At 48.7% G+C, this 26,900-nt stretch overlaps 1 protein-coding gene and 1 long non-coding RNA gene across 10 annotated transcripts in view; one reads left to right on the forward strand and one right to left on the reverse strand.

Moving 5' to 3' along the window:
- Window positions 1-25,493, forward strand: part of COL27A1 (collagen type XXVII alpha 1 chain) — a 156,373-nt gene extending 130,880 nt beyond the window's left edge. For 5 of the 9 annotated variants that reach the window (XM_035255479.3, XM_035255490.3, XM_054259309.2 and 2 more), the window contains 20 exons: window positions 1,353-1,409; window positions 1,558-1,611; window positions 1,768-1,821; window positions 2,097-2,150; window positions 2,951-3,004; window positions 3,122-3,229; window positions 3,709-3,816; window positions 4,949-5,056; window positions 12,328-12,381; window positions 12,898-12,960; window positions 13,358-13,411; window positions 13,569-13,604; window positions 13,730-13,747; window positions 13,961-13,996; window positions 14,378-14,404; window positions 16,839-16,904; window positions 18,753-18,921; window positions 20,403-20,512; window positions 21,946-22,164; window positions 23,563-25,493. In XM_035255479.3, the coding sequence (XP_035111370.2) occupies window positions 1,353-1,409; window positions 1,558-1,611; window positions 1,768-1,821; window positions 2,097-2,150; window positions 2,951-3,004; window positions 3,122-3,229; window positions 3,709-3,816; window positions 4,949-5,056; window positions 12,328-12,381; window positions 12,898-12,960; window positions 13,358-13,411; window positions 13,569-13,604; window positions 13,730-13,747; window positions 13,961-13,996; window positions 14,378-14,404; window positions 16,839-16,904; window positions 18,753-18,921; window positions 20,403-20,512; window positions 21,946-22,164; window positions 23,563-23,709 (1,596 nt within the window). In that variant the 3' untranslated portion in view covers window positions 23,710-25,493. Of the gene's footprint in view, window positions 1-1,352; window positions 1,410-1,557; window positions 1,612-1,767; window positions 1,822-2,026; window positions 2,151-2,950; window positions 3,005-3,121; window positions 3,230-3,708; window positions 3,817-4,948; window positions 5,057-12,327; window positions 12,382-12,897; window positions 12,961-13,357; window positions 13,412-13,568; window positions 13,605-13,729; window positions 13,748-13,960; window positions 13,997-14,377; window positions 14,405-16,838; window positions 16,905-18,752; window positions 18,922-20,402; window positions 20,513-21,945; window positions 22,165-23,562 lie in introns of those variants that run through there. The other 4 variants (XR_013536080.1, XM_035255482.3, XR_004728611.3 and 1 more) reach the window with 4 other exon arrangements.
- Window positions 15,899-17,588, reverse strand: LOC118144104 (uncharacterized). Its single transcript, XR_004728612.3, has 3 exons — window positions 17,543-17,588; window positions 16,819-16,934; window positions 15,899-16,036 (listed from the first exon to the last, which is right to left on the reverse strand). It is a non-coding gene; the product is annotated as an uncharacterized LOC118144104 (long non-coding RNA).
- Window positions 25,494-26,900: the final 1,407 nt, after the last annotated feature.

The raw sequence follows: 26,900 nt of genomic DNA on the forward strand, positions 1-26,900 counted from the left end.
GGCCTCAGGCCAAGTCCCTGCCAGCCTTCAGCCTCCACCCACAGGAATCACAGAGGCCCCAGCCTGGTGGCTGATCACCGCCAGCCTTCAGAAATGACTCCAGCCAAGGATGTGCCCCGCCCCAGGGACAGTTTGCCTGTGCCCGGCCTCTTCTGGCTCCTTTCGGTCCCTCTGAACAAAGGGGCTCAGGGGTACCTGGCTTGAGCCCTGTGCCCAGGAGAGTGACACCAGTTTTTTGGGGCTGGAGTCTTCTGAGCCCTGAGATTTTGCCATTTGCTGTTTCACTTACACCTTCCTTATAGTTGAAAGGTGGCGTCTACACCTGTCCTGTGAGTGGACCAGGGCCTGGGGTGGCCATGGCATGAGGACCTCGGCTCTAAGCTCTGCCCCACCTCCCCGCCCCCGGCTCTGGCCATGTCCATGTGACACAGTCTTACTGCCACTATTGTTACCGGCTACGACAATTTTAACACCATCTGCTGAGCCCCTGCTCCGCAGGCAGCTGCCTGCTGAGTGCTTCCTGTGCCTTTCCTCACCGAGTCCTCCAAATAGCACTGGGAGGTGCCCCCATCCCACTCTGCACACAGGGACCTGTCTCATGGACACAGCCCCCATGCTGACCAGCTGCCAAGTGCCACCTGGAGGGTAGGAGGTTCATCCTAAAGCTGCTTCCTCCCAGCAAGGATCAGAGACAGGGACTCTCGGATTGAGGGTGAAGAACTCTGAGCAGGTCCCATTGTCTCTTCGAGCCTCAGTGTCCTCATCTGCAAATTGGGATAATAACGGCATCTACTTCAAGGCACTGTGGGGCAGATTTCACGAGTCTGCCTGTGTCTGACCTGGAGCAGTGCCCATGCATGCCAGCTGCTGGAGTTGGTGTTACTCCCTGCCAGGCTTCGAGCCTCATGCCATAGAGTCCTCACCACTTCTTGATGGGCATCACACACTGTACCCTTCACCGCACCCCACTCCGCTCCCCTATTCCCCAGCTGAAGAGAGGAGCTCGGAGACAGCAATGGGCATGTTGCAGGGCCATGTGGCTGGTCCTTTGCAAGCCAGGATGTGAACCCAGCTGTCTGAGCTCCCTGACTTCCTGCAGAATCCTACAGCTCAAGGGCATCAGGATGTGCCCAGCAGCATGAAGGGCACAAAGCACTGTTCTGTGTTCCACAGTCGTGGTTCCACACCACCCTAGGTCTTGCTCAGACACCCCTACCCTTCCCTCTCTAGTTTGTGTCCCCATCTGTAACCTTAAGCAAGCTGGACTTCTCTGATGAAGCCCTTTCTGTCTGAAATTCCCCACATTCCCCAGGAGCAGGCAGTTTGTCCTAAAGCTGGTTCTGTGTCCACAGGGGGAGCAGGGCGAGGATGGCAAGGCTGAGGGGCCCCCTGGGCCGCCTGGAGATCCGGTAAGCCCCCTCCCTCACCTGGGCCATGTGCCATCCTAGGTAGAACCTGAGCCTCCCGCTGCATGGAGAGGGGTGGGCTGATCAGGGGCCAGGGCTGGCATCCTCTGCACCTGGTGGCCCAAATTTTGCTGCTGTCTTTGTCATTCAGGGCCCTGTGGGTGATCGAGGAGACCGTGGGGAACCCGGGGACCCTGGATACCCAGTAAGTATCAGAGCTCCTACCTGCTGGCATGATCAGGCATGACCGGGAGAGTGGTGATGACATGAGTCTATAAAGAACTAGAACTTCCCAGGCTTCTGTGCTGCCCCCAGTTCCCTGAGGATGGGCCCCCCTCACCTGTCTCTCTCTGGCTTCCAGGGACAGGAGGGTGTGCAGGGCCTCCGTGGAAAGCCAGGCCAGCAGGGCCAACCCGTGAGTGCTGCTTCCCGTCCCATCCCTGACTCCTGCCCTGAGTGGGGTGGAGCAGTGGGAATGAAAGAACTGGGCCCTTTAAAACTTAAAGGGACCCTCCCTGCAGGAGGGTCTGGGGCAGCCATTTCTGTTTCTCCTGCCCTGACCCTGGGGATACCCCCCAGAATTTGCACCCCCAAACCCCTCCCCACCCCTCCCCCTCCAGGCGGAGACTGGCCACCCGCCCCGGGAGAGAATCCTGGGGCTGCCTTGCGTCATCTCACCTTGGTTTGCAGGGGCATCCGGGACCCCGGGGGCGGCCGGGACCCAAAGGATCAAAAGGTGCAGAGGTAAGAGGCCTGGGGCTTCAGCAGGGGAGACTGAGTCCTGGGCGGGGCGGAAGCCCGGAAGCCGGGACTTCAGCAGGGGAGACTCGAATGCAGGCTGCAGAGACTGCGAGGCAGGGCAGTGGGGGGCGGCCCACCAGGAGCTGAGAGAGCCAGCTGCTTCTGGCCATGACCCCATCTCCCTTCAGACAGCCTGAGCCAGGAGGGACGATCAGCCCCATTTCACGGGGCTCCAGGAGGGGAGCCACCTGCCTGAGGCCAACCAGAGTGACTTGAACCCAGGGCAGTCTAGAGCCAAGGCTGGCCTCTCTGTCCCCGACATCACACTATAGAGAGAAAACTGGGAGGAGTCAGTGAAGGGGGTCTGGAGGAAGAGGAGGCAGAGCCAGGGTATTCAAGGAGGAACCGTTCCTGTCCCTGGCCCAGGACCCCTGCATTCCTGAAGCCCCCAGGCTGGGCCAGTGCTCTCTTAATGCCCTTCCCTCCCCTGGGTCCACCCCCTCACCCACACTCCTCAAGGATATGTGGTCCCTAAATGATCAGATGGACCCATGGCCTCCGGTTCCTCCCAGGAAACTGCCAGTGCCCGTGAGGTGATACCAGGGCCCAGAGCAGGCTCAGTGACAACCCTGGACATTCCAAGGCTGGCCCTGGACCCAGGCTTCCAGGCCAGTGTGCTTGGGCATATCTGTGGCCTCATATGCTCACTCAGGGGCTCACGATCCTCAGTCCCTCCTTCCAGAGCTCCTAGGGTCCTGCACCTCCGCCAGGCAGCCTTCATCATGTGGCCCTTGATTTTTCAGGGACCAAAGGGAAAGCAAGGCAAGGCAGGGGCCCCAGGCCGGAGGGGTGTCCAGGTGAGTGCCTGTAGCTGTTGTTTCCACCAGCCTCCCTGCCCCTCCACACACACCCCCACTGCCCTCCACCCTGCCCCCAACACCAACTGCCCTCACCAGATTTTTATGTACCCCCAGGGCCTGCAGGGGCTGCCGGGGCCCCGGGGAGTGGTGGGAAGACAGGGCCCCGAGGGCATCGCTGGACCAGATGGGCTTCCTGGCAGGGACGGGCAAGCAGGACAGCAGGTGAATGGGGCTTTCATTAACAGATGGTGGATCCATTTGGGACCAGGCGTGGGGGAACTTCCCCAGACCATGGGCCAGGGGAGCCGGTTTAGAAACTTGGATGGGTAGAACCAACACATCCAGAAGTTTCCTTGGGGTGGGAAATCATCTGATCCCCTGGCACCTGGAAGCGTGGACCTTTGACTGTCTCTCCTGGATGCCAGCACCCAGAAAGTCCTTTCATTCCTCCCCTAACTGATGGATAAAGTTCCTATCCTGCCCCTTCCCCGCTCACAATCCCACCCCTTCCCTGCTCACAGTCCTCAGCTCCTCCTGGCCTCTTGGTCCAGTCTGGTCACACGCATGTCCGTCTGACCTTCATCCTGGAGTGTGACCCCTTCCTCCCGCTACACCCAGGGTTCACCCAGGCGTTAAGCCATCTGCTTTCTTGGCTATTTCCTGAAACACAAGAGACCCTCCTTTGCCTGCTTTCTTGACAGGGGGAGCAGGGAGACGATGGGGACCCTGGTCCCATGGGCCCTGCCGGGAAGAGAGGAAATCCAGGTGTGGCTGGCTTGCCTGGAGCACAGGGGCCCCCAGGATTCAAGGTCAGATACATCTTAATCCACTTTCACCCCTCGCCATTCCTGCTTGATGCAGAGTCTAGTGGTTCCGACTCTTCAGACACGAATGTCCCAAAGCCTGAGTGAAAATAGAGTCCACATTGTTGACCTTTCTCGGGGGTCCTGCCCCAAGCTTGAACCGGACTTAAAAGGCTAATTCATCCAGAGACCTGTAAATACCACCCCTACCAGGCCCTTGAAACATTCAAGTGGTTTTTGAGCTGTCCACGGGCACCCTCTCGTGGACATTTGTGGAACAACAACTGTTGCTTGCTGCCGGGATCCCCAAGGCATCCTTAGAAAGCTTCCCAGAGCAGGGTGGGAGGAGGGGGCCACCATGAATCCGTCAGAACCAAGGGCTGGACACTAAAGGGGAGATGTAGACGAATGATTCAGATGTGGTTCTTGCCCTCCCTGAGCTCAAAGTTTAATTGGGGAAAGGTTGGAACCCTCTGGGACATAGGAGGCAGAGGGAGAGATGGCCTTGACCCAGGGAAGATTTGAATGAGAATGGAAGGGGAAATGGTGGCCATGAGGTGACTCGGGGCTGTACTCCCAGCACTTTGGGAGGCCGAGGCAGGCGGATCACTTGAGGTCAGGAGTTCAACCCTGTCTCTACTAAAAATACAAAAATTAGCCGGGCATGGTGGTGGGCGCCTGTAGTCCCAGCTACTGGGGGGCTGAGGCAGGAGAATCACTTCAAACAGGGAGGCGGAGGTTGCAATGAGTCGAGATTACACCACTGCCTCCCAGCCTGGGTGACAGAGTGAGACTCCATCTAAAAATAAATAAATAAATAAACAAGGGGAGGAGGCATTCTAGGGGTGTGAGCTGAGGTTTGGAGGAGGAGCTGCATGCTGTGGGGACAAACACTCAGGAGGAGAGGAATTGCAGGAGAGGAGCGAGGAAGGCAGGGACGGGAATGTGGGGGAGGGAAAGAGACCTTCCTCTATGGGAGGTGAAAGTCTTGCCACCACCCCCCACCAGGCCTCCATTTGTTGCCCCAGTCTCCCGCAATCTCAGGTACCCTGTTCTGACTCTCCTAGGCCCCCTCTCCCTCCCTTTCCCCTAGACCCCCTTCCCCACTTTGACTGGTAATTTTGATGTGTTTCTTTAGGGTGAGAGTGGGTTACCTGGACAGCTGGGTCCCCATGGCAAGCGAGGGACCGAGGGCAGAACAGGGCTCCCTGGAAACCAGGGGGAGCCTGGGTCGAAAGGCCAGCCGGTGAGTGAGGCCCAGAGAATGCACGTGCCCACGCACTTACACATGCACGCACTCACACCTACACGTACAAACACATACACACACAAACACACTGACCCAGAAGCCACCTCCTTGCTCTGTGACAAGGGCTAAAATCTGGGTACAGGATACCATTCTGCCACCCCTGAGCCAGGTAGTAGGGGAGGCTGAGGAAAGAGACCCAAGTGGTCCCTTCAGAATGAGGAGAGGGTACCCATAATCAGAAGGTGGGCTCTGCTGACTCTCAGTCCAGTGCTCATTCTGTGCCTCACTGCCTTTGCTCCTCTATCCCAGAGGCTACATTCAACTTACCCCAGCCTAGAAAAAGAGGGAAGAATGAACGGAGAATAAACGGGGCACATAGGAAACACATATCAAACAGTTTTAAATACCTCAGTTAAAAACTGAGATCGTCAGACTGGGTGAAAAAGCAAGACCCAACTACATCCACTGCTACGAGAAATCCACTTTAAATATAAAGATATAAGTAGGTTAAAGATAAATATAGAAAAAGGCATACTGTGCTAACATTCATCCCAAACAGCTGGAGTAGCTGTTTTAATACCAGACAAAATGGATTTCAGAGCAAAGACTACTAACAGTAATAAAGGTCATTTCATAATGACAAGGAAGTCAACTTAACAAAATTGCATGAGAATCTTAAGTGTTTGTGCACCTAATAATAGATCTTCAAAATAATCAGGCAAAGACTGATAAAACTACAAGGAGAAATAGACAAATTCACAATTATAGTCAAGGATTTTAATGTGTTTCTCTCTTAATGGGTAGAACAGAAGTAGATAGAAAATCAGTAAGGTTGTCTTGAACTGCATTATCAACCAATGTGATCTAATTGACATTTATAGAACACTGCACCCAACATCAGCAAGATACACATTCGTTACAAGTGCATTCAGAACATTTACCAAGACAGACTATAATTTGAACCTTAAGACCAGTACATAAATTTTATTAATAAAATATTTTAGTAATGTAAATATTATAAATATTAAATAATGTATTTATTTAACAGTATAAATAAATATTTTATCAATTCATCCTTTAAAAAATTTAAAAGGATTCAAATCACATGAAGAATGTTCTCTTACCATAATTAAATTAAACTATAAATCAATAACAGAGATTTATTTGTTATTTATTTGGAAACTAAATAACAAATGTCTAAATGACTCATGGGTCAAAGAAGAAATCAAAAGGGAGTTAACATTCTGAATTGAATGAAAGTAAAAAGCAGCATATAAAAATCGGTGAAATGCTGTTGATGTAATATTTAGGGAGATCTTTATAGTAATATAAAGATCTTTGTGTTAGAAAAGAAGAAAGGTCTCAAGCAAATGGTCTCAGATTTCATCTTAAGAAATTGGGGGTTGGGGCTGGAGAAGGCAAATTTAAAACAAAGTAAGCAGAAGGAAGGAAATAATGAAGATAAACAAACAAACAAACAAAAATGGAAAATCAAAAGTTTTTTGAGACCTGTAAAACTGATAAACCTCTTGCCAGACTAATCAGGAAACAAAAAAAAAGAGAGAGAATCCACAAGTTACTAGTATCAGGGATAGGGGAGCAATGTCGCTACAGATATGACAGAGATTAAAAGGATAATAAGAGAATGATAACTTTATGTCAATAAATTTAAAGACCTAGATGAAATGGACAAATTCCTTGAAAGACAAAATGATCAAAGGTCACTCAAGAAGAGACTGATTACCTAAATAGCCTTGTATCTATTAAAGAGATTGAATCTGCAGTTAAAGAGCTTCCCACAAAGCAAATTCTGGGCTTAGATGGCTTCACTGGTCAATGCTAATAAACATTACAAAAGAAATAATATCAATTCTACATAGACTCTTCCAGAACATTGAAGAGAAGAATGAATACCAACTCTTTACTTGAAGCTGATATTACCCTGATGTCAAAGCCAGACATTACAAGAAAAGGAAATTACAGATTAATATGCCTCATAAATATAGCTACCACAATTCTCAATAAAATTTTAGTTAGATGAACCTAAGAATATATATTAAGGATAATACATCAAGACCAAGTGGGGTTTATCTTAGGAATGCAAGGATGGTATGACATTTGAAAATAAATCAATATAATTCACTATATTAACAAACTCAAAAAGAAAATCCATTTGATCACCTCAGTAGTTGCAGGAAAAGCATTTAACAAAAATCTAACTCTGCTTCTGAATAAAAACTCACAAGAAACTAGGTATAGAAGTTCCTCAACTTGATAAAGTACATCCATGGAAAACTTAGTCAACATCATACTTAACAGTGATTGACTGAATGCTTTTTTCCAAGGAGCAGATCAGAAACAAGTCAAGGATATCCATTCTCATCACTTCTATTCAACATTGTACTGGCAATTCTAGCCAGTGCAATAAGGCAAGAAAAACAAATAAGAGGCATTCATATCATAAAGGAAGAATTAAAACTTTTCATTTGTAAAAGAAACAATTGTCTATGTAGAAGATCCATTGGCATCTGCAATAAAGCTACTAGAATAAGTGAGTTTAACAAGATCACAGGACACCAGATCAATATGCACAAATGTGATTGTATATACTAGTCAGTATGCATAAATGAATCACATTTCTATTCACTAATCAATGTACACCAATAAATTGCTTTTCTGTACACTAGCAACAAGCAATTAGAAATGGAAATCTAAAAAGCAACACTTTATAATAGCATAAAATACTATTAGAGATACATTGACATTAGATGTGTAACATATATACACTGAAAACTATAGAACACTGGTAAGAGAAATTGAGGAAGACTTAAATAAATGGAGATATATACTATGTGTATGTGTTAAAAGACTCAATATTAATATGTCAGATTTCTTCAAAATTGTCTATAGATTCAGCACAATTTCAACTAAATCTTATCAGGTTTTCATGTAGAAAATTACAAGCTAATCCTAATGATACATATGAGATATAAAGGACCTAGAATAACTGAAACAACATTGAAAGAGAAGAGCAAAGTTGACAGACTAATGGCACTTGATTTCAAGACTTATTACAACTCTGCAGTCATCAAGAAATTGTGGTATTGCCATAAACGCACTAACAGATCAAAGGAACAGAATAAAAGGTCCAGGAATATGCCACACATATATGGACAACTGATCTTTAACAAAAGTGTGAAGACAATTCAGCAAATACAAAATAGTCTTACCTAACAAGTGGTGCCAGACACGTGATGCCTCATAACATGTACAAAAATTAACTCAACCTGGATCATACACCTACGTGTAAAACCGAAAAGGAAAATGCTTCTACAACATAGAAGGACATCTTCAAGAACTTGGCTAAAACAAAGATTCTTAGATATGATACCAAAAGCATGACCCATTAAAAAAACGTGACAAATCAGACCTGATCAACATTTAAAATTTTGCTCTTCAAAGGACACTATTAAGACAAGGAAAAGACAAGCCACATGGTGGGATAAAATATTTCTAAATCGTATATCTGATTAAGGATTTGTATCCAGAACCTATAAAGAGCTCTCAAAACTCAATAATAAAAATAAACAGCCCAGTTTTTAAAAATGGGCAGAGGATTTTAATAGACACTTCAAAGAAAATATACCAATAGCAAATAAGCACATGAGAAAAAGATTCAGATCATTAGTCATTAGACAAATGCTCATTAAAACCACAATAAGATGCTATTGCACACCTATTAGAATAGTGAAGAGCTTTAAAAGACTAACCACACCAAGTTTTGGTGAAGACATGGAGCAATTGAAACTTTCACACTCTGATAATGGAAATTTACAGTGGTACAACCACTATGAAATCAGTTGGGCAGCGTCTTTAAAAGTTAAGCATATCCCTACTGTATAATCCAATCATTCCATTCATAGTTATTTACCCTACATAAATAAGGATGTTCAGCCATACAAAGACTATACTAGAAGGTGCCTGGCAGCTTTATTTATGATAGCCCAAATTGAAAAAAAAAACAAACTCAAATGTATATCAGCAGGTGAATAAAGTGTAGTATGTTTATACAATGAAATACTATTTATCAGTAAATGGATTGAACTATTGATATACACAACAACATGGATGATTCTCAAGATAATTAGGCTGAGTGAAAGAACTCAGATAAAAACTAGTGTATACTGTGTGGTTTCATTTTTATAAAATTATAGAAAATGCAAACTGTTCTGCATTGAAAGAAAATAGATCAGTGGTTCCTGGAGATGGGAGGGTAAGGCGGGAAAGAGAGACTACAAAAGCGTGTGAGGAAACTTTCTCTTGGTTTTCATGACAGTTACATGGATGAACACAGATATGTCAGAATGAATCAGATTGTACAATTTAAATAGTACAGTTGTTTATCTTCAGTTTTACTTTAGTAAGACTGTTCTTTAAATCACCCCTTCTTTGCACCTGTTGGGTACATAGGAGACAGCGATCAGAGTGCAAAAATGAACAGGTAGGACATCTCACAACTGGCTCTGTGAAGCCAGTGTTATCCTGATACCCCAACCAGAGAAAGACATCACAAGAAAGAAACCAACAGACAAATAAGCCTTGTGAATGCAGACACAAAAATCCTTAATAAAATATTAGATAACTGAATTCAGCGATATGCCTAAAGGATTCTTCTATACCATGACAAAGTAAGATTTATCCTGGAAATGCAAAGCTGGTTCAACATTTGGAAATCAGTGTAATACATCATATTAATAAAATAAAGACAAACATTATACAGTCATCTTAATAGATGCAGAAAAAGCATTTGACAAAATTCAACACCCTTTGATGATAAAAACAGCAACAATAACACAACCTGGGAACAGAAGGGAACATCCTCAACCTGATAAAAAATATCTATGAAAATTCCACAGGTATCATCATAGTTAACGGTAGAAGACGGAACACTTCCCTCAAGATCAGAAACAAGCCAAGGATGTTTATTGTTACCACTTCTATTCAATATTGAACTGAAATAGATTTGAGAGGAAGAAGTAACACTATCTCTGTTCACAAAGGACATGATCTTGTATATGGAAAACAGTAAAAGATCCACAAAACAAAATTATTACAACTAATAAACCAAAGTTGCAGGATATAAGATCAATATACAAAAATACCATTTGTATATACAACATAAAAACATCAATTATATTTCTATATACTAACAATGAACAATTCAAAAATGAAATTAAAAAACATTTTCGTTTATAATAGCATCAAATAAAATAGGAATAAATCTAATAAAAGAAGGGCAAGAAGCTGGGCGTGGTGGTATGTGCCTATAGCCCTAGCTACTGAGGAGGCTGAAATGGGAGAATCTCTTGAGCCCAGGAGTTCAAGTCCAGCCTGGGCAACATCTCAAGACCCTATCTTAAAAAAAACAAGTGCAGGATGTGTTCACTGAAAAATTCAAAATGTTGATTAAATTTTATAAATAAATAAACAAATGGAAAGACATCCCATATTCATCGATCAGAAGACTTAGCATGGTTAAGATAGCTGTACTTACTACAAATGAAGCTACAGATGAAATATAATCCCCATCAAAATCCAAGTTGAGTTTTTAACAAAATCTGACAAATTGATCCTAAAATTCATATGGAAATGCAAATGGCCCAGAATAACCAAAATTTTGATCTTTAAACAAGATTAAAGTTGGACAATTCACACTTCCCAATTACTAATGAAAACAAATAAACCCTTACATTTATGTCCATTGATTTTTAACAAGAGTGCTAGGACAATTGGATGGGAGAAGAATTTTTTTCAAATAAACAGTGCTAAGACAATCACACAATCACATATCCACATACCAAAGAAGTAAGTTGGACCCCTGCTTCATACCACAGGCAAAAATTAACTACAAATGCATTATAGACCAAAATGTAAAGGCTAAAACTGTATGCATCGTAGGAGAAAACAAAAAACAAATCTTTATAACCTTGTATTAGGCAATAGTTCCTTAAATGTGACACCAAAAGCACAAGCAAAAAAAGAAAAATAGATAGATTGGACTTCCTCAAAATCAAAAACTTCTGTGCTTCAGAAGGTACCATTAAGAAAGTGAAAAATCGAACAGTATGGAAGAAAATATTTACAAGTTATACACAAGGAATGTGTATTTCTAATATATAAAGAACCCTTACAACTCAAGAATAAGAAGACAATCCAAATTTAAAATGGACCAAGTATTCAAGTAGACATTTTTTCCAAAGGAGATACACAAATATCCAACAAGCATTCATAAGACAAATCAGAACCATCAAGAGAATCACCAGCAGCTCAATAAAGCTATTATCTTTTAAAACTGAACAGAATTTAGATTACATGGAACCCTTCTGAAGCCTGACGCCTCAGCCTACCTGCATCCACACCGGGTCTTGAATTGCATCCTTCCAGCCCTTTTGGGAGCGAGATGACATATTATCCTATTTTACAGATGAGGAAACAGGCTCAGTAGAGGGAATTGGCTTGCTACTGGTCTTAAAATATTAGGCTAGGAGATTCTAACTACTTATGTCTTTCTGCTCATGAGCTTGAAGGCCAGGCCCCAAGAATGCGCAATAATGGCAGGCATCTCTGTCCCCAGGGACCCCCAGCTCTCCCTTCTTGGCACAGGCCCCAGCATTCCCCCCTTGCCGATTGCTCTCTTAACCTCTTGGAAGATTGGGAGCAGGAGTCAGGAGAGGAGGCCGAAGGTCCCTGGAATTGTTCACCCTGGGTCTGAATCTAGCACAGTCCATGACATGGTGTCTGTGTGACTTTCAGCAAGTTCCTGACCTTTCTGAGCCTCAGTTTCCTCATCTGTGAACAGGGGACATGGTGTGTCCCTGGGAGCATGCAGGTGTGGTGGTACATAGTAGGCCTTCAGTGAATGGGGTTATTTTTAGGGGATCATTCCTTAACAGAGCATTTCCAACCCATGGGAGGCGGCTGCGGGACCTTTTATTCTGTCCCTCGAAGACTTGGGACAGGAGCTCCGGAGTGTTGCAGAGCCTCCCCTGCGGAATCCTGAGCCAGGCTCTGCTCTCTCATCTGATGGAGAGCACAGGCTCCCCTTGGAGCCCAGGAGGACTGGCATCTAGCCCAGGAGGACTGTCCACACTCACTTGATCACCCTGGACAGGCCGGGAGGGAAAAGGCAGGCCCTGAGGACCTGGGTGACCGGCGGGACATGCTGGTTGTGACCTCACTCACTCCGTCACTTCCTGTTCTCCCCGCAGGGCGACTCCGGCGAGATGGGCTTCCCAGGAATGGCAGGTCTCTTCGGACCCAAGGTATGGACTCCCACTGCTCACCATTCCTCTGGGGTCCCATCCATTCACCCCATTCATTCATTTATTCATTCAGCAAATAGTTATGGGGCACTTAAAACATTGGCTGAAATACCCAATCTGGAACCAGAATCAGGCATGAACACCCTCATCCCCTGGTACCTACTCCAGCAGACCTAGGTTCCAAGCTCAGCTACACAATTACCTACTCTGCCTCGGGCAAGTCATTTAGTCTCTTTAAGCCTTGGTTTCCTCATCTGTAAAATGGGAGCAATGATAGTAGAAGACTGTTGCAAAAATAAAGACCAGAGGCAGACGCCACACAGCACTGAGCCAGCCTACTGCTGGCACCTGCTGAATAATTACTGTGGGTGTTTCTTACTCCTTCTGGGGCCTCTCAGGTAAGGCCTCTCTTGACAGGGAGGGTGAAGGTTGGCAGACCCCAGGGGTGAGAGAGCTGCAGGGGCCCTTTACCCAGCAACTGTCAAGTACAGATAGCCCTTTCTCTGCCTCCCACAGGGCCCCCCTGGAGACATCGGCTTCAAAGGCATCCAGGGCCCTCGGGGGCCACCTGGCTTGATGGTGAGTCCCCTGCCTGCTGTCACAGCAGGGATGGTCGTTCTAGGCTCAAGGTTGGCCGGCCATCAGCTGGCTGGGCACCTGTCTTCATCCTCCCCTTGCTCCTTGACTCTTGAGCCCTCTCTGCCCACAGGCTTGGTTCCCACCTTCACACCACTCCTGCCATTCCTGCCAGCTCAGCTGCCATACTTCCCTCCTTCCACTCTTCCTCCCCTTGCCCCACTCTTGAAGCCCACCCCTAGGCACACAGGAGAGGGTTGGGAGATGCATAGCCTGGGCCTACCTCAGACGATCTCCCTTCCACTCCCTTGGACACTCAGGCTGCCCTCCACCCTCGTCTCCATGCCTCCGTTCCCCAGGCCCTGGGACAAGGACACATGAGCCTTTCTCTCTCCTTCAGGGAAAGGAAGGCATCATCGGGCCCCTTGGAATCCTGGGACCTTCGGGACTCCCGGTATGTGCGAGTGTTGGGCAGGAAGAATCCTGGGTCCCTTTGCTTTCCTGGCTCTAGATTGTCTCTGTGACTCAGTGCCAGTCTAACCCTCAGTTTCCCCATCTGGAAATGGGAATTCCCCTCTGGGCCCGTCTCACTGGGCTGTGATTTGTTGCAGGGTCCGAAGGGTGACAAAGGCAGCCGTGGGGACTGGGTAAGTGGATGGGCTGGGGCTGAGGGATGCAACGCTGCAGGGATGGGGGAGGGGTGGGCTCACAGGGTGGGGCCAGGGCTCAGCCAGGTTCCCTAACTCTCTCCCCTGCTTCTGTCTCCCTCCAGGGATTGCAAGGTCCGAGGGTGAGTGGGCTGGGCGTGGGCTGTGGGGCAGGGTGTGGGGTGAGCATCCTGGGTTCACCCGGTGGCACATGGTCTCCCTCTGGACCTCCATCATCCGTCTGTGCGAGAGGAACCATTGTCCCTGAGTCTCAGGTCTGCCTAAGGAGGGACTGGGATGGGGAGAGATGAAGACCCTGTGGACCAGAGCTCACTCTTCTTCTCCTGTTCCCCCAGGGTCCTCCCGGCCCCAGAGGGCGGCCCGGCCCTCCGGTAGGTAACTGAGTGCTGGGTGCATCTTGGACTCCTGGGGGCAGGAGGGGGGTTCCTTTGAAGGAGACTCAAGGTTTTGTCAGCAGACTAAGCCTTGACCCTGAACCTCACAGGGCTCACATGCTTCTTGTAGCCCACAGACTCCTAGGAGTGTATAGGACAGCCCCGAACTTTCACCTTTGCCAACATGGGGTAACACCTAGGGGCCAGGCCTCCAGAAAAGTATAGACCAGCCCAGTGGGGCCTGCCAGGCCTCCAGGAGAGCAGAGGGTAGCTTGGTGGGTCCTCCATGCTTTGATGGCCTCCCCAGTCTCCTGATACCCTCCCAGATTCCAGCACACTGTCCCCATCATTTAACTGACCTGCTGTCTTCTTTTACAGGGTCCTCCAGGGCGTCCTATCCAATTTGTAAGTTGGAAACATTCTCTTTTGCCTACCTGGGGAAGGCCTAAAGGGTTCAGGGGAAGAGGCTGCTGGCCCTCTCTGGCCCCGGTGCCTAGAGCCGTAACCTGGGCCTAGGGATGCCCATGTCCTTTTGTCACTTCATACTGGAGACTTGGACCTGGAAGCAACAGAAAGAGCCCTGGGCCAGGAGGCAGGAAACCTGTTTTTGATGTGCCGCTGACTGAATTAAGGAAGATGCTTTGGTCACTGGGATCATGGTCCTATCTGTATACTCTACATACATGGGCTGATTGCAAGAGTCCTTACATCTCAGATTCTGAATCCAAAGAGAGTTGGGGCTGGGCGTGGTAGCTCCTGCCTGTAATCCCAGCACTTTGGGAGGCCAAGGTGGGCGGATCACCTGAGGTCAGTAGTTTGAGACCAGCCTGGCCAACATGGCAAAACCCCATCTCTACTAAAAATATGCCAGGCGTGGTAGGTAGCACCTGTAATCCTAGCTACAGGGGAGGCTTAGGTAGGAGAATCGCTTGAAGCCGGGAGGTGGAGGCTGCAGTGAGCCGAGATCACGCCACTGCACTCCAGCCTGGGCAACAGAGCAAGACTGTCTCAAAAAGAAACAAAAAACAAAAAAAGTCAGGCCGGGGACAGATTGGGGGCCCTGCCTTCCTCCCTGGTGGCCGCTGTGGCCCTGTCCGAGAGCATGACTCCTCCCAAGCCCTGTGACCAGTCCATCCCCATTTTACTATTGCATGGTGGCTGGACAACTATTGCCATCAGGCCCCCACAGCGTCCCAGGGAGTAGCCTCGAGGAGAGACTGAATGCAGCAGGAGCCCTCGGGCCAGGCATCACTCAGAACCTCTGCTCTCCTCCTGTCTGCTCTCATTGCCCCTCCCTCTGCACCGTCCTCAAAGACAGAGTAACAGCCCTGGCCTCTGTTCTGCAGCCTTCACTTGTCCTTCTCATCAGTAAGAAAGAAAGGTAAAGGAAAGGGAAAAGATCCAGGAAACAGAAAATTAGAGGATTTTGGATTTTTGGAGTAATCACTAATACTGATTGAGTACTTGTTCAGTGCTAAGGTGCTTTCCTTTCCTGTTTTTTTTTTGAGATGCAGTCTTGCTCTTTCACCCAGGCTGTAGTGCAGTGGTACAATCTTATCTCACTGCAACCTCCTCCTCCCAGGTTCAAGCGATTCTCCTGCCTCAGCCTCCCCAGTAGCTGGTATTATAGCCGCACACCACTACGCCCAGATAATTTTTGTATTTTAGTAGAGAAGGGCTTTCGCTGTGATGGCCAGGCTGGTCTTGAACTCCTGACCTCAAGTGATCCTCCCGCCTCGGCCTCCCAAAGTGCTGGGATTACAGGTGTGAGCCACTGCACCTGGGCTACGGGTGCTTTCCATGAGTTCCTTTCAGCAGGTCTTGTGAGAGAGTTGTATTATCAGGTCCATTTTCAAGATGAAAAAACTGAAGAAAGGAGTTAAGCAGCTTTCCGCAGATGATGCAGTTAGCAAGTAGCAGGTCTGGGGCTTGACCCTGAGGAGCAGCCCTAGAGTCCGGGTTCCAGGCCCCAGGCCTGGGCTGTTGCTGTTTCATGGCAAGACCACAGCCATGCCTCTGTCAAGCCCGGTGCTAGGGCTGAGGGTAGAAAGTTACATTAGACCATTATAGTGTAAGCCAAAGGGGAAACAAGGAGACTGAGGGCATAGAGAAAGGGGGCCTCCCTCTTCTTAGCCTGGAGTCGGAAGCCTCCGGAGAGGCTTCCCATCACAACTGACATCTATAGGATGAGTCTAGGGCAGGTTTTCTGAGACACAGTGCAGCTGACATTTGCATAACTCTTTGTGGTGAGTGACAGTCCAAGAGGATGTTTAACAAAATTCCTGGCCTCTAACCATGAGATGCAAGTAGTGCCCTCTCCCCGAGCTTGAACAACCAAACTGTCTCCAGATATTGCCAAATATCCCCTGGGGGTCATCGTCACCGCTGCTTTAGAACCACTGGTGTAGAAGATAGCCAGATGGTGCATGGGAGGGAGGGACACGTCCCCCAGGCAATGAGAACAGCATGCACAAAGGCCCCACAGCCAGACAGAGCGTGGCATTGAGGAACTTAGAAGTACTATAGTGTGGCTGGAGCCAGAGCACATATCGGGGAGAGGAAAGAGACATGACTCAATATCACAGGGTTCAGACTGGGTCTTATAACCATGTTGAGAAGTTTGAACTTAATCCTGAGGGCAATGGGGAGCTGTCAGAGTACCTGGGGAAAGGGAAAGGTAGGGTCAGCTGTGACTGCAAAGGGAGGAGGGAGAGAGAGTTCTGCAGAGGCCATATGACTTGACCAAGATCTTGCCAGGGAATGTGGCCCCGGGGCTACACTTGATGGGTGTAGAGAACCCTGGGGGGCAGGATACATACCCTGTCTTTTCCCTGCACAGCAACAAGACGACCTTGGGGCAGCTTTCCAGACGTGGATGGACACCAACGGAGCACTCAGACCAGAGGTAGGAGCTCTCCCCACGTGGGGTCCCTTCCTGGGAGAAACACAAATAAATAATGGACCACGTGTGGTCACTGCCCTCTGTGTGGCCTGTGTGGAGCATTTCAGAGTCCTGGTGTTGGTGGCATTTTGCATCCACAAATGGGGGTTGGTACGGAGGCTCAGAATGGTCAGTGAGTCCAAGGTCTCATGGCTGGAAACAGGCCCTGAGCCCTTGAGCTTTCTCTGGAGGCCTCTCAGCATCTCTGAGCTCTTGCTGGCTGGAGTCAGGGCGAGAAGCTTGCCTGGGCCCAGCACCCACAGCAGCTTCCCAGAAATCACCCCAACGTTTCTCCAGAAGCAAGAAGCTCATGGTTAGCCCACGGGGCTCTGCTAAGACCCTGGCCTGTGGTCGACTCAGCTCCAAGACTCCAGGCTGAGAAGGGACCCCCGTGTCCTCTAGTTCAGCCTCTGTTAGGAGCCCTCTTTGCAGCCTGGCCTCCTTTGCATGACGGGGAACTCACTGCCCCCAGCTCAGATCTCCTACAAACATTTCTGTTTGTTCTCTGTGCTGGATGCTGAGACAGATAGTGCCCAGTCACAGCCTTGACTTTCTCAGGACTCACAGTCTAGGGTGGAGGAGAGCATGGATAAGCCTCTTACCGTCTGTCTGGGGAGGTCAGTGGAAAGAGAGAGGGACACCCAGGATGCAGTGCGGCTGGAGAAGGGAAGCATTTCCTTCCGCCTCTAGAGGCCAGTGATGCTGCATCCCGGGAGAGCACTGACCGGCAACACCCTTAACATTATTAAGGAAAGCGGCTCCATGTATCAAGCACCTCCTCCCCACTCTGCACTGGCAGTGGAGTTGAGGTTTATTTCTCGTGCACATGAAAGTTAATTGGCTTGTTGATGAGAGACCTTGGCTACCTGCCAGGGGTTTTGCCCTCTTCCTCTCCCACATATGGCCCCCAAAGTTACTCCACACCAGGGGGAGGCACCACAGGGGGAAGAGAGTGTAGATTGTACAGGAGGGTCTCTGGGCCAGGCCGCTATGGGGTTGGCAACGCTCCACTTCCATCCCATTGGCTAAAGCACAAAAGAGGCTGGGAATGTAGTCTGTCCAGGCAGAAGAAATGGATCGGGTGAGCGGCTGCCTGTCTCTGACACATGTACATACACTCACACACATGCACACACATGCACACGCGCGCATGCATGCACACACGTGACCTCTTCCACCCCCAGAGGAAGGAGGGTTTCTTTAGCTCTGATTTGTAACTCTGGAAGCTGAGGCTTAAGAGGCGTGCAGGAGGAGTCTGGCCAGGGTGACCCTGAATGTTCCACTCTTTAGCACTCTGTGGTCCCCTCCTGCCCCCTAGTGGAGATCTACTCCTTCTCTGAGCTCAAGTCCGCCTCCCCGCACTGGTGCCTGCTGGCCCCAGTTCCGTCTCCTGGTGCCTTACAGAGGCCCGTGGGAGCCCAGTGGGGGCTGGGTGCCCCCCAAGTCATCTCCTCCCTGCACCTTCCCTTCCTCCAGACTCTTTGCAGGTAGAGATAGGGGGATGCTGCCGAGTGTCCCAGGCACCCTCACCTGCCTTATTCACAGGGTTCTGCCTGTCCCATGTCAGAGAACATGGTCTGATCCTGAGCTCTTTTCAAGCCTCTGGGCCATCGTGACAGCCCTTCCTCCTGCACCTTGTCCCTGGTCCCAGTTTTCTCTCTGCAAAATAGAGAGAAATTCAACCCCTGCTCCAGCCAAGACCCGTGGATCTGAGATATCTCCCAGATCATGAGAACCTGGGGCTGTGGAGGCTTGGACCCCAAGCTGGACCAGGACCCTCAGGTCCCAATGGCCACCCTCTCCTCATGACAGGGTTATAGCTATCCAGACCGGCTGGTGCTGGACCAGGGAGGAGAGATCTTTAAAACCTTACACTACCTCAGCAACCTCATCCAGAGCATTAAGACGCCCCTGGGCACCAAAGAGAACCCCGCCCGGGTCTGCAGGGACCTCATGGACTGTGAGCAGAAGATGGTGGATGGTGAGAAGGCTTCCTGCCTGGGGTGGGGGCGCTGGGCATCAGTGAGCTGGGGGCAGGGGGAATATTGATTTTTGGCTCATTTTGGCTGAGTTTTTGTCCTCAGCAAGACAGATGCATGGGCAGTCATTTATTCACTCAACAATCACTGAGCCTCACAGTATATCAAACTTTGTGCTTCCTGGGGTGTGGGGAATGCAGAGAAGAGGTCCCACACTTCCAGAGCCCATAGATCAACATGCTGGGGACCATTTCAGTGCAAAGAGGCAAGAGTTTTGGCAGAAAAGAGCCCCTGAGGCTGCAGGAGTCCCTGCCCCCAGCGGTCCGTCATGTCGCAGGTTCCTGGGTAAGCCAGGATTTTCCCCCTTTCTGAGAGCGAGGACTCTGCTCTCTCATCTGTGAGCTGATGTGATGTGAAGGATGAGCTGTGGAGGCAGACAGACCTGAGTTCCAAGGTCAGCCCTGCCTCAAACTTGCTCTGTGAGCCGGGGCAAGCCATGGCCCTATCCCGAGCCGCCCTTACCTCCTCTGCACAGGCAGCTGGGACCAGATGGCTGGTTGTCCGCTCCTTTTTATTTTAGACAGAGTCTCGCTCTGTTGCCAAGCTGGAGTGGAGTGCCGCAATCTCAGCTCACTGCAACCTCTGCCTCCCGGGTTCAAGCAATTCTCCTGCCTCAGCCTCGGGAGTAGCTGGGATTACAGATGCAGGCCAACATGCCCAGCTAATTTCTGTATATTTAGTAGAGAAGGGGCTTCATATTGGCCCACATGGTCTTGATCTCTTGATCTCTGCCTGCCTCAGCCTCGCAAAGTGCTAAGATTACAGGCATGTGCCACCGTGCCTGGCCAGTTGTCCCACTCTTGAGCTGCAAAGGCTTTGGCTTCCTGAGAATCCCAGTGGGGAAACCAGATGTAAGCAGCAGTGCTGGCTGATGGGGTGGGAGCCCTGACTCCCGTTCTTCCCTGGCAGACCCTAGGAGGAGTCCCAGGCATTGAAGAATCCATTCAACTAGATGATTCCCCAATCCCATGTGCAAGTGGCCCAGCCTCTCTCAATATCAGTTGTCCTTGATGCAACCTCCTCCTCCCAGGTTCAAGCGATTCTCTTGCCTCAGCCTCCCCAGTAGTTGGTATTATAGCCGCACACCACTACGCCCAGATAATTTTTGTATTTTAATAGAGAGGGGCTTTCACTGTGATGGCCAGGCTGGTCTTGAACTCCTGACCTCTTCTCCTCTGTGAAATGGACACATCCCAGTAGCAACACAGGGAAGTACATAGCCATGTGGCCCCCGCTCTGGATGTTCTACCAGCTGTGAGCTTTGCCCAGAAGGTGTCCTTCCATCTCTTGGCTCATAGAATTCCTCTTCTGCCCACTTACCCTGACTTCATGCTCATCTGGAGCTCGGCAGGTCATGAGATACAGGGTCCATCTTGGGCTCTTCCCCAGATACATCCATCACCTCCTCCCACACTGCCCGCAGGTACCTACTGGGTGGATCCAAACCTTGGCTGCTCGTCTGACACCATCGAAGTCTCCTGCAACTTCACGCACGGTGGACAGACGTGTCTCAAGCCCATCACGGCCTCCAAGGTACCCATCAGCTCCCACTTTATCCCCAGCTTGCCCTGGCCCACAACCAACCCAGCTTCTGTTCTGAGCTGTGCCTATCTGACTGTGTGGCCTTGAGAAAGTCACCTCCTCCTTCCAAGACTGTTTCCTTATCTATAAATTGGGAGTGAGTTGAACTAATGTGTTCCAGACCCTTTGGAGTTGTATGATGCTGATGATTCTTCCTTCACGTAGAATCTTCTGCCTAATGTCTAAAGCAGAGCAGTTGGCCAAGCTGGCCTGGCTTGGGGAACCATGACTCATCAGCATGAAATAAAAGGGAAAACGAGTGTGATGCTCATCTGAAGCATGTTGCATGAATTGTGTATGCAGATACTTAAGTCGGGTTCAGTGCCAGAGTACTGCATGCCTGTTTCTGGGCTGAGCATTTTAGATGGTACAGGGCCACTCAACAACGAACCGAGGCAGGTGGCAGCAGTGGAATGTGGCAGGGATCCTCAGTGGATCGTGGGTCTGTAGTTCCATTAAGCCTTCGGAATTTGGGGGCAGTTCATGCCACAGCAAGAAGCTGCTCTGTCTGCAGGGGAGGGGAACTGTCCCATTTCATCCCCACACCCCTTGGGGAGGCTCTGGGAGATGCCCTGTACTGACTGGGTCAGACTGGCAGTTTGAGGATCTCTAGGTGAGGCAGCCAGCCAGTCACCAGGTCTTTGGTGGGTCCCTATCATGTGCCAGGCCCTGAGCCAGGACAGGGAGGTCAGAATCGCCACTGCCCCTGCAGCCAGAGCTCACAATCCAACAGGGACTTGGTGACATCCACAGGCTCTCTTCCCTGGTGACTCAAACGTTTGGGGGTCACGCAGCAAACCTGCCTGGCAGATGGGTGAGGCTGGAGTTGGTGCCTGGAATGGTGGCATGAGTGCCCAACTGGGTCACCTTCCACATCAGAAACAATGGCAGGGCGAGCCTGTGCTCTGTGTGGGAAAGCGCTGGAGCCACCAATCCTGTCCCGTCGTTTGTTCTCGGGTCTGCCATTTCCAGCAGCACCCCACACAACCTCCCAGGGATCTTGGACTTAGGAAGGGTCTAGAAAGCACCTCTCATTTCCTCTGCACTCCATGAGCCTCTCAATCTTGGGCAAAACCCTCTTCCTCGCTGGGCCCCTGGATCCTAGCTCAGCCCCAAAGACCACCCATACAGTGGGGGAATGGATTGCATGACATCAGGACCCTCGAAGCTCTGGCTCTGAGTCAGGCAGGCCCTCTCTGCTTACACAGCCAAGAACCTGTGACACCAGCTCATGCAGACCTCAGTTTCCCTGTATCAAGTGGGCGTATGTCTGGGAGCATTGTCAGGAAAGGGCCCATCCCTGTTCCCTCCATAGAGAGGCAGGGAATTCTCAGGCGAGGGTGCTGCCCAGCCTGAGCTGACTCACTGCTGTGGCTTCCCCACAGGTCGAGTTTGCCATCAGCCGGGTCCAGATGAATTTCCTGCACCTGCTAAGCTCCGAGGTGACCCAGCACATCACCATCCACTGCCTTAACATGACTGTGTGGCAGGAGGGCACTGGGCAGACCCCAGCCAAGCAGGCTGTGCGCTTCCGGGCCTGGAATGGACAGATTTTTGAGGCTGGGGGTCAGTTCCGGCCTGAGGTGTCCATGGATGGCTGCAAGGTAACTCTCAGAGCCCCTCCTAGGCTCTGTCCCCTCATATGGGGACAACTGGAAAAAAATTGTTTGGAAAAATGTGTTTCTTTTATAAGGTTATATCTAACATTTTTATACTGTAATATATTAATGTGACAGATATAATTTTATCTTTGTGTAATATTATTAGAACAGTTTTCTAAAATTGTTTTTACTCACTTTCCTTTAGGGGAAGCCCTGAGGGAAGGTCTGTACTGGCAAAAATTCTTCAGGCTGGTAGATGCTGTACTTATTTGTCAGGCTCTTTCAAAGAAGAGATATTTCCTCTCCCTGCTCCCACCCTGGTCAGGCTAGTTTCTTCCCATTATATTTTTTGGTCATTTTCAAATGCCCTGAATGGGATAGGTTGTCAGGGGAGGGGAAGACAGAAAGTTGAGAAAAGGCAGCAGTCAATTTCGTAAGATGAAACAAAACTGAGAATACTACACAGCGTTCGTGAGGGTGTGGGGAAACCAACAATCTCTCATGACGCTATTAGAAAAAATAAGTTGGTAGGGGTTTTCTGGATAGCAGCTCTCATATGTATCCAAAACCTTGGAAAGGTACTGATTTTGGGGGGAAGCTAAGCTATGAGGATAAGGCATAAGAATGGTACGACGGACTTTGGGAACTTGGGGAGAGGGTGGGAGAGGGGTGGGGGATAAAAGACTATACATTGGTTTCAGTGTACACTGCTCAGGTGACAGGTGCATCAGAATCTCAGAAATCACCACTAAAGAACTTATTCATGTCACCAAACACCACCTTTCCCCAAAAACTTACTGAAAAAATAAATAATATATATAGATATACATGATATATATGTGTATGTGTATATATACACACACACATAAGAGGTGTACTTGTTTTTTGATCTACCAATTCTAGAACAATACTTCTAGAATTCATTCCAGGGAAATAAGAATGTGAACAAAGGTTAGTTACAGTGATGTTCATGACAGCATTACTTATAAGAATAAAAAAGTGGAAGCAATCTAAATGTGCCATATAGGTCATTGCTACAGTGAAATACGGTGTGGCCATTAAAAATGGTGAGGATCACAAGGTCAAGAGATTGAGACCATCCTGGTCAACATGGTGAAACCCCGTCTCTACTAAAAATACAAAAATTTAGCTAGGCATGGTGGCGCATGCCTGTAATCCCAGCTACTCAGGAGGCTGAGGCAGGAGAATTGCCTGAACCCAGGAGGCGGAGGTTGCGGTGAGCCGAGATCGCACCATTGCACTCCAGCCTGGGTAACAAGAGTGAAACTCTGTCTCAAAAAAAAAAAAATAAACGTTGAGGAAAGATGGAAGGGAAAATGCTCATGATGTATGATGAGAACCACAGTGAATGTACACGTGCACTTTTCCTTCCGCCCTCAGGTCCAAGATGGCCGCTGGCATCAGACGCTCTTCACCTTCCGGACCCAAGACCCCCAACAGCTGCCCATCATCAGTGTGGACAATCTCCCTCCTGCCTCATCAGGGAAGCAGTACCGCCTGGAAGTTGGACCTGCATGCTTCCTCTGACCTCTGACCTCTTGGCCCCTCTAGGCCTTGTGGAGGAGGAAGAGGAAGAAGCAAGGGGAGGGCACCGAGGGGCAGATGGCTCCAGGAGTGGCAGCTCCCCTGCCCAAGTGTCCTTGGGCAGACCCCAGCTGTTATCTGCCCAGTAGAAGTGGGTGGGGGTAGGGGGGGATAGTGTGTCCTTGGGAACAGTGGATCCCAGTTTAGCCCCAAAGACCAACCAAAGAGCCAGCCAGAGCAAGCTGGACCTGCAACCCGCCTGAGCCCCATGGCCTGTCTCTCAGCTCTATGGCCACCCCCTTCCCTCCCCAGCTTCCTGCCCAAAGAGCCCCACATTCAAGCCAACTTGAGGGAAGGGGGCATCTTGTCAGCTGGTCCCTGCTAGGGAGCTATTGATGTGCAATATTAGAAAGGAGACATGAAAAAACGAGAAAAGGAAAGACAGAAGTATATATATATATTATTTAAACAAACACAAAGAAGGTGCGTTACTATTTTTTTCCCCAGGGAAATTGGTGAGAGGATGGGAAGGAGCGGCCAGGCGTGGGAAGCAGCGAGATCCTCGGGCTGGGGGTGCCCATGTTTGCTACCTCCCACTGTGAAATCGCTGGTGCTCGCAATTGTCTCTCATAGTGTATGTGATTTTTTTAAGGAAAAAGAAAAACCCTATTTAAGATTTTGAAGGTGCTATCATTATTTTGCCACAGACTTTGAAGAAACTTTTGGATGTGGGGTATCATCCGCATCTCTCTGTCTCTGTCCTCCAAATGACAAAGTTTGGGCAATTTTTGAATTTTCCTAGCGTCACCCTTGTGCTCATCAGGTAATCTGCTAAGGAGGAAAAAAAAAAAAAAAGCAAAAAAAAAAAAAAAAAAACCTACCAGAAACCAGAAGTAGAGAGATTTACCTTCTAACTTATGGACCTTGAAATGTCTGTCCTTTTGAGGCAGCAGGGAGGCCTGGGTGCAAAACATGTTGGCTTGGCCCTTCACGGTCCTGGAGGGAGGTGAGGCTTGCCTTGGAAGGTGTGCCCTGGAGAGATCTTCAGTGAAGCCTTGACCTTGAAGAAACCAATCACAAAAGTGGGCGTTGGGTCAGGGTTAGCCTTGGAGGTGAAGCATCAACATGGAACCATCTCAGGAAGCCGCATCACCTCTTCCAAGGCTCTCACTTCTGGGAGTCTGTTCTTGCAAGAGGCAATCATCATTCCTGCTTTTTCATTGTCATTAAATTCTGTAGAAACTCTTTATCATTAGCTCCAACTGTAAATTTGTGCCGAGGAGACAGAATAATGATGGTGATCTCAGAGTTCGGCGCCATTGTGACATTCGGCGTCCTCTGAATTGTGCTATATCAGCAAGCAAGTCGATGCTTGAATTGGATTTTAAGGTTATTTTAAGTATGGAGTTATTTTTATAGAAGGGGAAAATGTATGTGAAAGTCTCTATTTGTATATTTCTCTCCTAAAGTTGTGTCTCCTTGGGAATTGGGTTTGATTTTTATTATTTAATACCTCACTCTGGCCTGTCCCCTGTCCCCACACTTCTTGTATCTTTGCCCCGCTGCCTGTGCCTGGGACGCTCCGCATAGAAGTGCATATCTGTAGCAGCTCGGGCCTCATCTCAGCGCTCAGATCCCTCCTGCCACCAGAATCCACTGGCCTCTGTCTCATTCTTGGGTTTTCCTGCTGTCCTCGTTTACGTCTCTGTCCACGTGTCAGTGTATTAAAATCCCCGTGGGTTCTGTTTCTCCTTTTCCCTTCTGGATTTTAAATAAATATTTAAAACTGAGGCAATGGAATGACGTGCCTGTGGTCCTGTGCTGCTTCTCAAAGCTCAGGGGTGGGGGACAGTTTCTGGCTGGGCTGGGACAGGGAGTGGGAGGAGATGCTCAGAGGATGCCCTCCTTACCCTGTAACAAATACCACAAACTTGGTGGCTTCAAGTTTGTCTCTTAGAGACAAACTTTACTGAACTGCAGCACTCTGGTCTGTGCCTCTGTGGTCACACATACTCTCCTGAGGTGTCTCTGTGCTCCATCTTCTCTTTATGAGGACCCCATCATATTGGATTAGAGCCCACCCTCATGAACCCACCTTAACTTGCCTTCATCTGCAAAGATCTTACCTCCGAATGAGGTCACATTCATTGGTGCTGGGGGTTAGGACTTCATGTCTTTTGGGGGGTCACAATTCAACTCAACGCATAGGGAAGGGGGTACAGAGAGGTTAACATGAACAATTTGTGGTTAACTACACATAACATAAAATTTGCCACTCATGACAGTACATTAACAATGGGATGCAACATCATGATCTATTTGCATGTTATTTTCATCATGCAAAGGAAAGCCATACCCATTTTAGCAGTCACGCCTTCCTCCAATCCCTGGAGAATCACCAGCCTGCGTTCTGTGTCCACGGCTCTGCCTGCTCCAGACGTGTTGTGTTACAATGGTGCCAAAGTAATTGCGATTTTTGTCTTTGCTTCTAAATGGCAAAAACCGCAATTACTTGGGCACCAACCTAATACAAGTGGAGTCATACAATACGTGGCCTTTTGTGACCCTGGCTTCTTTCACTCAGCATGATGTTTTCAAGATTCATCCGTGTCATAACGTGTATCAGTACTTCATTCTTGTTATGGTTGAATATGCCCTGTTGGATAGATAAACCACATTTTGTTTACCTACTCATAAGTTGATGAACATTTGAGCCAAACTGGTGGACATTTGGGCTGTTTCTACCTTTGGCTATTGTGAATAATGCTTCAAAAGGCATAATCCCTGCCTGTCAGATTCTTGAGAGAAGTCGCAATAGCATCTGCTGTGGAAGAAGTGAGCGGGTGTAAGTCTGGGAGATGGGGTTGCAATTTAGAAAGCAAAAATATAGGATACCCAGATGAATTTGAATTTCAGATAAACAATAGCTATTTTTTTTTTTTTTTTTTTTTTTTGCTCTTATTGCCCAAGCTGGAGTGTGATCTTGGCTCACTGCAACCTCTGCATCCCGGGTTTTAGCGAGTCATCTGTCTCAGTCTCCTAAGCAGCTGGGATTACAGGTGCATGCCACTACGCCCAGCTAATTTTTTTGTATTTTTAGTAGAGATGGGTTTCACCATGTTAGCCAGGCTGGTCTTGAACTCCTGACCTCAGGTGATTCACCCGCCTCAGTCTCCCAAAGTGCTGGGATTACT

This window comes from Callithrix jacchus, chromosome 1 (genome assembly GCF_049354715.1).
Source record: "Callithrix jacchus isolate 240 chromosome 1, calJac240_pri, whole genome shotgun sequence".
NCBI lineage: Eukaryota > Metazoa > Chordata > Mammalia > Primates > Cebidae > Callithrix > Callithrix jacchus.